This window comes from Perissodus microlepis, chromosome 19 (assembly GCF_051167445.1).
Source record: "Perissodus microlepis isolate ML-2025 ecotype Zambia chromosome 19, ASM5116744v1, whole genome shotgun sequence".
Classification (NCBI taxonomy): Eukaryota; Metazoa; Chordata; class Actinopteri; order Cichliformes; family Cichlidae; genus Perissodus; species Perissodus microlepis.
The window spans coordinates 16,430,329-16,445,431 of NC_140479.1; the positions used below are offsets into that span (position 1 = coordinate 16,430,329).

Here is a 15,103-nt window from a genome sequence, read left to right on the forward strand (position 1 = left end):
CCTCATAGGTGTGATCGAGTCTGTAGACTGCAACAGAGTTGATAGCGCTGAGCACCTCCAGCACACCGTTGAAGTTATTGAGCTCCTGGAAAACCTGCAGGATCTCTATGACCCGTGTGAACACCGCCACCCTCTCTTCCAGGTTCATTGTCTCCACAATACACCTGAAACACGCAAACACATCCACGAAACATCGTTAGAGGAAACGGGACCTGAAAAATTAACGGTGGATTTTCTTATAAGCAAAGTGACTCACTTCTCGAACCACAGAGTAAGGTTGGTAGTGTGGCGAATCATGCGGAGCAAGTTTGGAGAGTGCTTCTCTTTGTCCTCTTTGGTCCAGACGCTGCCGACCAGCTCGGAGGGCCGAACAGCTCTGTGGAAGCAGAATTGTATTTCTTTATGTAAAGAAGCCGATTGCTACACGTATTTTCTGACTTCAACCTTCCACTTCTACGGCTATGAGTGACTGACCTGTACAGCTCAGACTCGATCAGTGTCAGCTGACGTGCAATCTCTATGGGGTGAAGGGTCATGAGGTCAAACAACTCCAGTTGGCCGCTTCTGCAGATGTGCCACTCGATGGGAGGAGGCGAGCTCTCAAATGTGATGCTGGGACTGACGCCGTTTGTCTGAGGCTGCATCTTTCTCCTGATGATCTTATTGATGGACTCCACCCACTTTCTCATGGACTTGCCTGAAAAAAATAAATAAATACATTAAAGAAAAATCATCCATTTTAGTGATGTGGTCTTTTTAAGGCAAACAAAAAGACTATATTTTAAGTCAGAAGACAGGAAAAGAAAGTCAGCAAAGGCAGCAATTTGCCTGATAATGATCCCGTACAGACAAATTATTTATAGCTGCAATATAGTGTTTGAACCCTTTCTTTTCCTGCATATGGATATAGGTTAATATTTTTATACACACACAAAAATAACTAAAAATGCAAGAGGTGACGAGATAATTTAACAGGGGGACGTAATTTCAGAATATCATATTCAAACGAACCCAGGACACGATATCGAACCTTGTCATATATGGTCGCTGTACGATTTTGACGTACCAATATATGGCACACGAGGATTTAGATAAAATAACATTGCTTGCTGTTTATTTGCAATTCACGCACCAGAGGTGGCTCAATAAACACCCTTTTGGACGTAGCTTTGATAGATAAACGCTGGAAATATTGCAAAATTCAGCTGTAGGACGGCTTTTCCCATGTTGTGTCAAATGTTTATTTATGGAAGCAGCCGTTTGTGTTTGTGACTGACCTCGCAGTTGAATTTTGGTGGTGAAGTATTCTTCTAGTCGACTTCTAAGCTCTGCGTCGTTCTCAAAGTCGTAGAAATGATGTTCAACCCACTGACGGAAAACATTGAGAACCCTGCGAGGTGAAAAAGGTAGTTGAGTTAATTTATTATTAGAGCTTCACAGGTTTATTAGGACACAATGAACACAGTTTGCAAAGTACATCTACAAGGGAAGATATTTCTACCGTTTGTTGACATTAACAATTATATTTGGTATGTCAAAGAAATACATAAGATTGCCAAGTAGTTCACAGAGACATGCTTTAAAAGGGAAAAGCAAATGTCGAAAGAGGGACACCTTCTGCCAGTGTTAAAATACAGTCTGACCACATTTAAGTGCTTACTGAACAACAGACCACACATACTTTTGTCCTGCATGTACACTAAAACATCCTGAAGGCTTTGTTTAAGACAGACACTTCAAAGATTTTAAACTCTTCCTCAGAATGTAATATAATAGCAGTACAGGACTTTACCTAGTTTATAAGGTCCACTCGTTTTGTCATCGTTTCTGTGACTAACATTTACAGAATTTACAGGAGCATGTCTGACACTAAGGAGCTCCCTCTTTTTTAAAAGGGGACTTACAAGATTAGGTCAGACTCTGCTGCTCCTTATAAGGATACACAGTCAAATACAAAAGTAATTCTGTGACACGGTGAGAACATTTTTGCCTTAACTGGGGGACAGACACAAGAAAGCACTTAAATAACAAGTAGAATAAGCTTTCTACAAATTTGAGTGATGTTTATCTAAAAATGCAGGTTGTCCAGCTGTGTATTAAACTGAAAGTTGTGTTTTGGAGCTTAGTAAAACACAAAGCACTTGAATTTAAAATGACCCAAACATGAAGTTCATCTTACGATGTCCCTTGCCATTGCCAAACCTTGACTGCATTCACAAGATTTTCAAAACATTTGACTTCTGACCTTTGACCTTTACATCGAGGCCACTAACATTAAAAACCATCTGAGATTATTAGGAGATAGACCTAGGGTGTCAATTTGAAAGTCGTAGATGACTTCCTTCGTGTGTCATGGCATTCACAAGATTTTCAGAAAACTTGACCTTTGACCTCGTTCTTGAGGTTGAGGTCACTGAGCTTCAAACTCATCTGAGATTTTTAGTAGACACCCTTATGGAATCAATTTGAAGCTCCTATGTCGCCTTGTTCTCGAGTTATCGCATTCACAAACTCAGGCGTCCACATTGCCTGCCCTCCCATGTGCCCGGCGGGTGACGACAATACCAGATCAGCCTTTTACGGCCGAGGGGTTAAAAATAACAAAACAAACCAAAAACGCTGCTTTTTGCCTTACATACAGTATTTCAGTGTTTAAAATGAGTATTGACTCAAGACTTTTGAACAGTATATTATTTCTTTCACTGTTAGTGTTCCCCGTCTTTCTACTTTCACTCAAATACACAATTAACTTGCACATGAGCAAATTTTTCACCTGAGTTGGACCGGCTGTACGTATTCCTTTCGGAACCTTTGGAGCTGGGCTACCATCGGATGATCGTTGGTCATCAGTATCTGTCTGTCTTCGTCTGTTGGTTCTGGATCAGGAATCGTAAGCCTGAGAAAAGAAATGATCAGGTGTACCCTGACGTCAGTTATAGTTGTGCAAAATCAAAAATTATAGCAAAAGAATTACTGTAGTCACGGAAAAGACTGAACCTGTCTATCAGCAGGGTGAGAAACTCGTGCGGCTTGCAGAATGATCGGTATGTGGTAAGAAATGTGCGAACAAAATTGGGATCTAGAAAAAGATCAAACAGATGATAAACATAAAGGAAATTAAAATATTCATTGCCACTAGCGAAGCTTATGCAGCAGCTTACCAGCATACATATGGTATGTGAGCCTCTCTATGAGCTTGTCCACTGTGCCGGCTTTAATGATGGGGATTCCTGTTTTGCTCTGCACTTTGTCCTCAAACACTATATTCTCCTCAGAGTCCTGCACCGCAAAACGGTACACCTCTGGAGAGGGCAGTCTTAGAGGCTGTGCCTGCTCCTCTTGCTGCAGCTCCGTGTCCAACATGCGATCTAAAGTAGACCGGTATTGCAGAGTCACCAGCGCTGCCATCCACGCTTCCTTCTCCTCTGCTGTCCGAGCACAGAATACGGCACGGGTATCATCTTTGGCTACCAGTTCAAAGGCGTTCCGCAGCTCTGGCGAGTCCTCGCGGTCCGTAATGCTGACCTTCCTCAGAACAAACTTCTCTTTCAGACGGAACTCCGCCCCGCTACCCGCTCCCGGGAGCCGTGAACTCTGATTGGCCTTACAGCTGATCATCAGGCCATCAAAAAGGAAGTTGTGTCTCTCGTGTTTAGCACCTGCACGTATAAGCGGGCCCTCCAAGATGAACTCGCTGCAGCACTGACCGATGTCTTTCCCCTCCCAGCCGTCGATGCTTTTCTGGATCTCGTTCATGCGTTTGATGGCTAGCTGTTTGCTACGAATCTGCCTGCTATACAGACGATACATTGGCTCACTGTGAGGGAGGAATAAAGTTTGGTCAGAAAACCCCAAAGCTCAGTGCACAAGTTTTTAAATGCTGAACCACTGAAATATAAGTAGACAAACATAAGTCTTTATTGCTTATTAATAGTAAGTAGACGTACCCAGGTTTACGTCGAGGCTGGTGTTTGGCATAAATTCGCTCCATGCTAGATTGAAGGTTAAGCAGAGCTGTAAGCGCCTGTTTCAGACATTCTCTGTCGTCTAGGTCTTCACTGCGCTCTTGAAGTTGCTGTAAAACGCATCAGAAATATTCACGATTACATAATATCAACGTCTTCTGTTTTAACAAGACAAAGTGCAGGTGTAGCTGATAATGGCATCAAAGGCTTGTTCATATGATGTATGAATGGCTTACTGGGACACTTAATGGAGTTGATTACATTATTTTAAAGTCCTACAGAAAGCCTGTGTTAAATACAATTAAAATAGTATTTGATGTGTTACATCTTATATTAATTGTTGGACAATCTCAGTCTAACGGCTGTGTGTTCCTGGAGCTCAGGCTCAGTTATTACATCACTCTGGCATGATGATGGTGTCACAGGACAGAGAGCTTTCTCTCGTGACACCATGTGAACATTGCTCAAAAGTTATGCACCATGTTGGATGTGATAAGTGTGTCTTTTGTTGCCTTTTCCTTCCATCACGCCAACAGGTGGCGGCAAATGGCTACCCTGCCCTGAGCCTGGTTCTGCCAGAGGTTTCTTAATATGAAAAGGAGGTTTTTCCTTCCCACTATCGCCAAGTGTTTGATCAGAGAGTCGTTTGATGGTTGGCGTTTTCTTTGTATTATTGTATGGTCTTTACTTTACAATAAAAGCACTGTGAGGCAGCTGTTGTTCCGATTTTGTGCTATTTAAATAAAAATAAAATAAAATAAAAAAATTCATGTAAAAGCAAAAAAGGTCTGAATTTGTGGTTTGTGTCACACTTATTACCATTTCACTACCACTCGAAGAGGGGCGGACGAGTGTTTGCAGGCAACTAGAGCTGATTGTGACCAAAGCAACAAGGCTTTTGCCAGCTGAATGGGGAATACAATTTTTTCCAAAGTGACTGGTGGTTGCCAAGGGATCAGCAGCCTCTAGGTTAATTTGAGTCTTTAGCAATCGATTTCCTAGTGACTGCCATTAACCTCCAGCAACCACTCGCCAAACTTTCAGGAAACTAATCTTTTTTTCCCCCCATATGCCCATGACCGAGGCTTTATTCACCAAACCCTACACTGTCGTCATGGTTGTCACGTGTCAAAAATGCAAACAAAACACCACTTAGAAACGTTAAAATTACTTCATATTATGCAGTATTCTATAGTTAATAAGCTGCAGGGGCGTATTATTTCCTTGAATGCAGAGAAGGCTTTTGAGTAGAGTGGCTTTATTTATTTGAGGTCTTAGGAAAGTTTGGACTTGGAGAAAGCTTTGTAATTTTGTCAAACTTATCCATCTTTTACCTAGCGCCTGTGTCCTTTTTAATGGCTGTAGCGCTTCAGAATATGCACTGGAGAGCTATAACTGACAAGGAGACCGTATCATAGTATAAAAGGACTTTAAATAGATTCAGTTCCCTACAATAGTTTTGCAAGCCGATGATGTGCTTCTCTTCATCTCAAAATTGGAAAAAAAAATCTACTCCCATGTTGATGTCAAAATTAAGGATCTCTCCCTGGCTATAATATTAATTTTGATAAAGTAAGAGCAATGCCAGTTGGTTTTGATAGCAAAACTTCATATCCATCCATTTCCCCTTTCTCCTGGTCTGACTTGGGATTTTTATATCTAGGGATCGATATAAAGCCTAATGTTAGGTACCTCTTGAGACACAATTTGACCACAGTACAAAAAGAGATAAATAAAGACCTTGCAAGATGGATTATTTTCACCAATTTCACGGATGGGTAGAATAAGTCTAATAAAGATGAAGAGGCTTTACTATTATCTTAAAGGTGATGGAAGTCCTGGGATGTAATCCCTTTGATTTAGTAGGAGACATGCAAAAATAAATCTCGCAAAAAACCAAAAGACAATCCAATTCTTCAAAATACAATGAAAAGCTGGCGAGATATAAACAACTGTATTTGAGGAAGAATTCGTTTATCTACATTACACTGTTTTCAACAATAGAGATTTTCTCCCTGCCATGAATGTGGTTGTATTTGGATCCTGGCACAGAAGAGATATCAAAATAATAATAGCAGGCCTGTTTGATAAAAACTACATACATAAGATGTGTGCCCAACTTCAAAATACCTTTGGCCTTCCTCAGAAAGACTTGTATATCTTCAAATTCATCACTATGTGAGTTCATGTATCAGGCTGTCACAGGATTCTCTCTTGCTTCCATAGAAAAATTCAAGTTTACTTTAAAAAAAAGGTTTTATTCTGGGTTTTTATAACATCCTGCAGAAATATGATAATCAATCAATATTGGGAATGGTCTCAGTCAATGGGTCAATGGATGACTTACAGAAAGCCTATGGTGAGGACGATTTAAAAAAAAAAAAAAAAAAAAAAAAAGTAAACATGATAATATCATGTGGTCAGTGGTCACATATCTGTAAACCCCAACATCCATCAATTGTGTGCATCATTAACAATAAATCAGGGTTGTGATGGGCAGTCAATTTGAAAAAAACAGAGAGAAAAAAAAGTAAACATTAGGACAAACCTGCAGTAGCTCAAAGTAGTGCATACAGTGGTACACTGGGACCATCATCAGCTGAGGAAGGATATATTGCACAGCTTCTTTAAAGCCTTCTGTAACTGACTGCAGAAACAGAAAGAGAAAAATGAATAATAAGAACACTATGAACAGATTTGACCAACCAACATAACAGCAAATTTTCCACCTCAATACAAAAAGAGTCTTTTTTCCCCCTAAACAGCATTTAACTCAGTAAATCTGTTTCAAAACAAAAACATTTTCCTATCCAGAAAAAAACATTTAGAAATGCAATATGCATTTATTCATATGTAAGTCACAGAGAAGTTATTTTAAAGTGAAACTGAAAGTTGAGTGTTTATATTGCAGTTAGCTAAACCACCAAATAAGTTGTTGCTGAATGTATTTAGACCTGTCTAAAGCTCGCCTTTCGTGCCTCCAGGATAAGCCAGTGTACAAGTGTATGGTTGTAGTCATGTATTCAACTCAAACGATAAATGAATGACAAAAATTGATCATAAAAAATGACTAAAATGTCGGCCCTGACTAAAAATATTGTACAAAACGCACAGTCGGTCAGCAAAGACAGATAAAATGGGTACATCCCGCTCTGTTAATGTGAAATCAGCCCAGATGAGAGGGTACAGGGGGGACCAGGGGGAGCGAGAAGCAGTTGATCAAGTAAGGCAGAGGTAACCAGAAAGGGAGGGGTGTCACAGTATCCTTTTAAAGCTCCTGTTCCCCAGATAGCTGAATCAGAATCAATACGCTCGTACTCAGACTCCTCTGCAGCGACCACAGTCTCTGCATGCAGGGAAGAAGTCTGGGGGGAGGGGGATCGTGTGCATTAGAGAAAGGCATCAGCTGCCTGATGCACCCAGATGGACAGCAAGGGAACAATGATCCAAGTTTAGATCATGTTATTGATACGTCAGCATCCTGCAGATTCACAAAGTGTACACGTGCTTTTTGTCACTGTTTTGAGACTTATCATAGTTTTAAGATATAACGCTTACAGGGAACCTAAGGAATCCATGTATTTATATTCATGTTTGTCACCCAATTCATGAGCATGTAGTCGACTTATTTCTGTCCAGAGTGGGTGCAATCACACAAATATAAAAGAAAAAACAATAGAGAGAAATGGACTTTATGACTTACTGACTATTTTGTAACTTCTTCTGTAAATCTGATGTCATCAGAAATCTGGAAAAGGTTCTTACATGCCACAGGATCCTGCTTTCCACTGAAGCAATGCAGCTATGCAGGTTTCACAAACCCAGTGTGAAACAAGAATTTTCATACACAACAGAAACCTCACAGATAAATAGTATGCTAGCCCTGATCTAGATGCTTTCAGCGAAGATTCAACAACTTGGTGAGACTATTGATCTTAGGAGTCTTTAAAGAAAACAAAACTGGCTTTCCATTTCTAATCATAATTTAAACTTATCATACATCTAAAGGGATATGCATCATTTTTGCTTTTGACCCCCGACCCTCCTCTTCACCAGGAGAAAAAAAAATGTCCTGCAGTGTGGCTGGCTGTTCTATTTTTAAAAGGCGATGTAATTTACCCACAATAGCAGACGCTGCAGAGTGCAGGGGCTGAGTGCTCGACAGACGCATCTGTCTGACAGAGAGGAGGGGCAGAAAGTCAAGAAGGGTGGAAAAAGAAAGATGAAGCACATGCTTTGAGACAAAAGCTGAAGAGGAGAACCAATGTGGCCACTGCCACAGGTTTGACTGGAACGTGTGCCATTTCATCTAGGTGTTCTAGATACAAGTGTCCACATAACTGAGCGTGCTGGATAAAGAAGGTAGAAAGAAGATGAGATGAGTCACTGGTTGGCGGAGAAACACCATTACACCATCTCCCGTTAGGACAACTGATGATCAACACGTATACATGTACACGTGCGCACGCACACACATCTCCGATTGTGCACTTGAGCAAAGTGGATTTGCAAGATATCTTTCCATCAGATGCCATAAGAGCTGAACGTCTTAGCTGCCGGGTTAACGAAAAGGCACAGCCATATATAATTTCCTTAAATTTTGCTTCCAAAGTGGTCTTTATGAATCGTTCTCCAGGATTTCTGAAGGTCTCTCAAAGTCTTTCTTTGGACATTGGCTGCTTTTTCACCTGCGTTCAGTCCAGTTCTTGTACCTGACCATTTTCCTTTTTTTTTTCTTTTTTTAAAAAGAGGATTTTTTATTTTTGTTAAGCTGCTTAACTTAGAGACCGGTATTGGTCTTGCGAGATATAATTCAAATAGCCCAAAAAAGGCTCAAGGGATAACTCATAACTCAAGGGATGAAACAGTGTTGTGTATACACACAAGAGAGAATTCTTTAAGTAATTTGTTACTAGGAGCCAATCACAAAAACACATCATTTGTTCCAGTTTCTAACAGTATGTTTGCTCAAACAACAATGTGATTCCCAAAGAGCTATTAGCAGAAAACAGTGCTGTGGCAGTGTGCCATTATAAATTTTGAAGAAACTGGACAAGTAAGGTGACAAGAGAAGAAGTCTCATGGTGTCAACATCACTATCTACAGCAGATGAACACTACCTGAAAGTCATGTCCTTAAAAACAATTAATTAAAAAATAAAAAAGACCTGATAAAGAACCTGAGAGATTCATCTACTGTTCACTGAAGCCTCATCAGAAATGGTCTCAGAGGAAGGGTGGCTTCTACTGAGGCCACTGGATTGAAAATAAGTGGCAATATGATGGAGTAACAAACACATGGAGGTGGGCAGGACAGAGAAACGTACCATCAGATTTTGCTACACCACACAATGCTTTCCAGAAAGTGTGATCTGTGTTTTTCAGCAATGCGAATGATCCCAAACACACCATCACTGCACTGAAACTCTTCAAGAAGCCTGGAGAACTATTTCAGAAGACTTCCTTCTAATGGAGAAGCTGAAACTGAACCCCTTAGATTATGAATCTTAATTGCTATTTTCTGTTGACTGAACTGATTAATTGACTGATACGTTCTTACATATATAAATCAATATATACACTCAAGCAAAGACGCTATTTTTAAGTTATGTGCTGCTGCTTTAGCTTGTGAAACAAAACAGTTCTTTGTTTTTAAAAAAAAAAAAAAAAAAAAAAAAAAAAGTGTTATCAATATGGTGCACAAATAAAGCTGTATTTTTAACTCTGGTGCCCTTTGCCTCACTGTCATACAATGAGTATATGGAAATAAACACTAGGTGTGAATAATCAGAAGACTGTGCCAGCACTCTAACTGGGGTTAGTCTAGCGGTTCACGAATAAACACAGCGAGGCCTCAAAATGAGGTACAGGCAAGGCTGCAGGGCACTCACTCAGCCAGACTTGGTTTCCTCACTGCCAACAAGATACAAATGAGGCCTAAAGGTAGATGATTCGTAACAAACAGAAATTTGACTTGAACAAAATTAGACACTTGTTTTGAAAAGCTTAAAAAAGAAGAACAGAAAACAGTCTCATTCTGCAAGTGGTGTTACAGTGACTCTGGAGCTCTGATGCTGCATCATGTGAACACTCCACCTCACTGGGCTTTGGCCTGAGAAAACACCAGAAAATATTTAATCTTCAAAGGCTGCCAAACTGCACCCCACTGAGCATAATTCAATGCTATTCTTGTGAGGAATGTCCAAATAAAACAATGCAGCAGCAGCGAATAAACTGTACACAGGACGCTGGATATGTCATGACATGCATTCGGCGATATTAAGAATTCCATGCAGGTTGACTTCAAAGCAGAACAGGAACAAATACTGAAACAATGTTTGCTGGGTATAAACTCAAAATGACCTACTTGCACCTTCATATAAAAAATAAAAAAAATACAGATTTTCCCTTTTTTATTTTACAGCATTTTTCAGTCTGTAAAGTTTATTTTTGGCACTGATAGAAAGAAGAACCGATTCTCAGTTATAACAGCTGTAACCGTTAATTCTCATACCTAGTGCATGATAATACAAAGTCAATGTAAATAAAACTCAAATGCACACTGTAACCCAAGTTCCAAAAAGTTAGGACGTTTTGTAAATGGCAAATAAAAGAATGCAATGATTTGCAAATCTCATAAACCAACAGTAGAATATTAAAAAAAAATGTTTACACATGTTTACCACTGTGTAGCATCCCCTCTGCTTTTAACAACAGTCTGTAAACATCTGGGCACTGAGGAGAGCAGCTGCTTGACTTGTCCCATTTCTGCCTGTAGAGGATTCCACCACCTGGACTCTTCTATGAAGCTATGCCATTACAGTAGATCTAGCATGAATCTTGCTGAAAAATCATCTTGCTGAAATATTAAAGGCCTTCCCTGAAAAAGACAATGTCTATACGGAAGCATACGTTGCTCTAAAACTTGTATATACTTTTTAGGGCTTATGCCCCCTTTCCAGATGTGCCAACTGCCGAATCCATCATCACCAATGCGCCCCACATGTTATCAGAGATGACACCTTTTGAACTGAGCCCTGATGTCAAGTCAGAAGCTCCTCTAATGCTTTAGTGAGGAAGAGACAGGATCCAAGTTTTCCCCCAAAAAAAACTTAAAACTTTTAAATTTTGAGGCACATTGTTCTGAAGTTGTTCCACGATTTGTCAATACAGATTTATTTTTTTAATACCTGATCGTTTTATTCACTTGTTGCCAGTTGCAAAATGTAATTTTAGCCGTTTTCTTTTCAGCACCGGTTACATTTCTGTCCCTTTTTCACACCCGTCCCAGCTTTTGATTCATGTGGCTGCCATTAAATTCAAAATGAGCTAATATTTTCATGAAACAGTCCAATGGGCCCATCTTTTGAATTGTGGATGTGCGGTTGTATAAATATGACAGTATGTTTTTACACCAAACAAATGTAGAGACCCGAGCATCACCTTTCCAAACTCTTATGAAATCTCTTACCTGGAAGTAGAGGCCAACTGTTGGTCGTGCCATCAAGCTGTTGAAATGTGAATGAAATTCCCCGCCAAGGATGTCTTGAGACAAAGTCTCGTAGGGATCGAAGGCCTGCTCCTGCACACACATGCAGAATAATACAAAAGTCTTACGAAAACATCACATAAAGACGGTGTCATATCTGAGTCATCAGCGCAGTCTCCATCATAACCACAAGTTACACAAAGTAGTTAATCAAGTAATGACTTACAGTAATAAGTGTTTTTACACAAACAGATGGGTTTCATTGGAATGTTCTTAGTTTTTAGAAAAGATCCTCAGTAATTAACCTTCTTTTCACCCATTTTGTTGTTTATTTTACGTGTTTTCGTTAACAGTCGCCTAAACTGCTGTCCTAATGTCCTCCTTAGAAATTCCTCATATCCTTTTGAATCCATTATTCTGATCAACAACTGCAAGATATACAAGCCCTAAAGTAACAGAGCAGCCCGAATGTTGATTCTACCTCCACCATATTTTACAATGGCTGGATGTTGTTTGTGTGTTAGTGTGCAGCGTCTTTTTTTTTCTTTTTTTTCTTTAGTCATAACACTATGGGTACCAGAAGTGTTGTGGTAAACCAACTTTCAAGTTGCTTTCTCAAGAACACAATTTAAAAGTTTCTTTCTCAAGAAACCAATTTGAAAGTTGCTTTCCTGAGAAAGAAGTTTTTGCCAGGAACCAAACTTCGTTTTCTTTATTTATATGGAGAAATACCTTTATAACCACTGGCCAAAGTAGCTTTTCAAGACGTCGTTAGCACAGCTTTTCGCTCAGCTTTTCCCAATATGTGATCGAATAAAACATAAAAACTAATTTTGTCTTATTAGTTAGATTTTGTTGGTCTATGATTCTGACTTAGATAATAATGAAAATTTTTTGAGCAATCAAATGAAGAAACTTCATTTAATTACTAACTTTTTCTCTTTCTGCAGTAAATCCTAGATTGACTTGATTAGTTTGCTGTTAATTATCCGTCAGAGAAATAATCTCTCAAAAACTAAGAATTATTTTTGTTTCTATATTTTCCTAAAACAACAATTAAGGTGAAATTTCAAGAATGATGCACTCATGCTGACATGCTGGTTTAGAATGAACGGATTTCCAACAAATCTAATAAAGCCATGCATTACATTTTTTTTAACAACCACATGACAACCCAACACAAAAACAAAGAAGTACCAAAACTGTTTTTTGTACAGTTTATTGCACACGCAGTTTATTGCAAATTGCGTATTTCCCAACCATACTAGTAAAAGCTCAGACAATATTTGGCGCTGCATTGTGAACTTGTGTGTTTTAGGATTTGAAAATCAGAGTGACTTCATACCTCCGCCAGATCTTCAAAGCAGCTGCCCACCAACGGATGAGGGCTGCCATCAGCAGTCATCTCAACAGCGTCCTCAATCAACCCGAGCAGCTTCACAGTCAACTCGTGGATGTCTAGGATGTTACTGAAAACCACCTCGACATCCTGCAACAACAGGACAACATGAGTGCCCGTTTCACTCTTGTGGTGTGAAACGAGTAGCTATGTTAAACTGCTGTGACTAAGGATTTTTATCCTCCAATGCTGAAACCACAGATGAGTGAAAGGTCTTTTTACACTGGTACAAGGCACAGAAAGAGAGTCCACATGACAAGGTTATGCAGTTTGTTAACACATGGACACGAGGGGAAAAAGGATAGAGTTACAAGATGATATGCATGACATTAAGATCCACTGGATGTCACACTAGAGCACCTTTATCTCAGACCAAAACAAACAGGCCACACTTCCGCCCTCCTTCCTTGTGTCTCTCACTTAAAACTTAGATGAGTTATTTACAAGAGAACACAAAAAAAAACCCAAAAAGCCACAGCCATCTACCCACGCCAGCCCTGAAAATACATGAACGATTGTGATGTAATGTAACCCTGCCGCCACTGCCTTTTCCAGTCAACTTCTCTTTATTTGGGGGGGTGGGGCACACACACACACTTCTTATTTTGAGTGTGTTTCACTTTGACACACATCTTTAAGGAGGCTAAATCAGTTGACCAGAGTGCAAAAACATAACACAGTCAGAAGTAGAAGCAGAAGCTGTCTCAACATAATTGCATGTTCTGCATTCCACTGGGCCTCACAAAGTTGAATCCTCCTCACCCAAATGATACCACAAACTACCCAACCCAAAATATGCAAAGCCACAGCGACCCATTAAACTCGACTTTCCACTCAGTTCTTCTCAAACTGTAAACAGTGTTTAATCCCTTCCCTTACCTATACATTTCCTCCTTTTTATTTTTAGGGAATTTAGAGCATTTAAAAAACACACCTGTTAGAATGGGTTGTCTGCTAGCTGGAAGGTTAACGGTTCAATTACAGGCTTCCCTAGTTCTGCATGTTGAATTATCCTTGGACAAAATGCTGGACTCAAAGTCCTTTTCTCATTCCTAAGATTAATTTGAATGTTTCAATGTCTCATTTGTCAGCCACTCCGGCCGCTTTTATGCTCACTGCTTACCCCCTGTCGCAGAGCGAGACAAAATTTACATCATATCTGCGACTGTGTGATGATGTTGCAGCAGCGTGCAAAGCAACCAATGTGGAAAAGTGTACAGCAAAGTATACTGGTGCTTTCATTGTCTGTGTAATTCACATCTCTGCCTATTCCTCAAAGCATTTATCTCAGCTGATTGGCTTGTGATCAAAAAGACCATGTCAAGTCAAACCACCCACCCTCAAGTAGCTTGTGCTGCTCTCCAGGCATGATATAATTCACCTATTCTGACTTTAGAGCTCATTTTAACCTGCAATATAGTGTAATTGTCCACAAGCAGGAGTATGTTTTTTTTCCTGTATGGGGCTTCTACTCCTCAATGAGCTGATCCCATGGAATAGTAGACATTTCCCTTTTCTGAGGGCGACATGTCCTGATCTCTCTGAATCTGGGCCTAGATCTGCTCCCCAGAGGCACTGTGTATGGAGATCTGCATCCGACTGTTCTAGAACAGTGGCTACGCTATCAGGGACGATCAAAGCGCACAAGGTTGAGTTCATATCTCTGAAGACATTGTTAACAGTCTAAGCCTGTCAGTACCCCCTTTAAACACTAAGTCTACCCCTGAACAATCCAGGGTGTCACTGAAGCCTGACCTGGTATTTGTGTCTAAAGTTGTTGGTTCATTTGTGTCTGTTATCTTGACAGCTGAAAAACATCTGAAAAACAAAAAGGTTCAACATGCAGGCTCCTGTTTTTGTTTTGCATGCTTTTTTGGACAGGAGCTTTGAGAAATGTTTTCAAAAAAAATAAAATAAAAAATAAAAAGTTGTGCAGCATCAAGCTGGTCCTCACCACTCACTTTTTGTTTAAACTGAACAGCTTTCCTTAAAGTGTATCCCAAGCAGTGCAAATCACTGTGTCCTCACTTGGATAAAGGGGCTACTTGCTAACTTGAGACTTTAAAATGAGACATTGAAAATGCCAAGAATGACCACTTTAGGTTACATGCATAACCTCCGTTCTCAGAGTAACATACGTAAGCTGCCTCAGCCCTTCTTGTTGGGGAAATATGATAAGTGCTTACCTTGAGTAATGACTGCATAGTAGTTCAAGCCACTTAAGGGTTGGTGGTTCAGTCTGACATGGTCA

At 39.9% G+C, this 15,103-nt stretch overlaps 1 protein-coding gene across 1 annotated transcript in view; it reads right to left on the minus strand.

Annotated features, from left to right (window-relative positions):
* sos2 (son of sevenless homolog 2 (Drosophila)) overlaps positions 1-15,103 on the minus strand; it is a 38,880-nt gene that overhangs the window by 6,987 nt on the left and 16,790 nt on the right. Inside the window, exons 6-16 of the mRNA XM_084915410.1 lie at positions 12,799-12,942; positions 11,436-11,546; positions 6,514-6,612; positions 3,948-4,075; positions 3,162-3,817; positions 2,998-3,079; positions 2,774-2,896; positions 1,278-1,390; positions 475-697; positions 257-376; positions 2-164 (exon numbers count right to left, since the gene is read on the minus strand). Coding sequence (XP_084771536.1) covers positions 2-164; positions 257-376; positions 475-697; positions 1,278-1,390; positions 2,774-2,896; positions 2,998-3,079; positions 3,162-3,817; positions 3,948-4,075; positions 6,514-6,612; positions 11,436-11,546; positions 12,799-12,942 — 1,962 coding nt within the window. The remainder of the gene's footprint in view (position 1; positions 165-256; positions 377-474; positions 698-1,277; positions 1,391-2,773; positions 2,897-2,997; positions 3,080-3,161; positions 3,818-3,947; positions 4,076-6,513; positions 6,613-11,435; positions 11,547-12,798; positions 12,943-15,103) is intronic.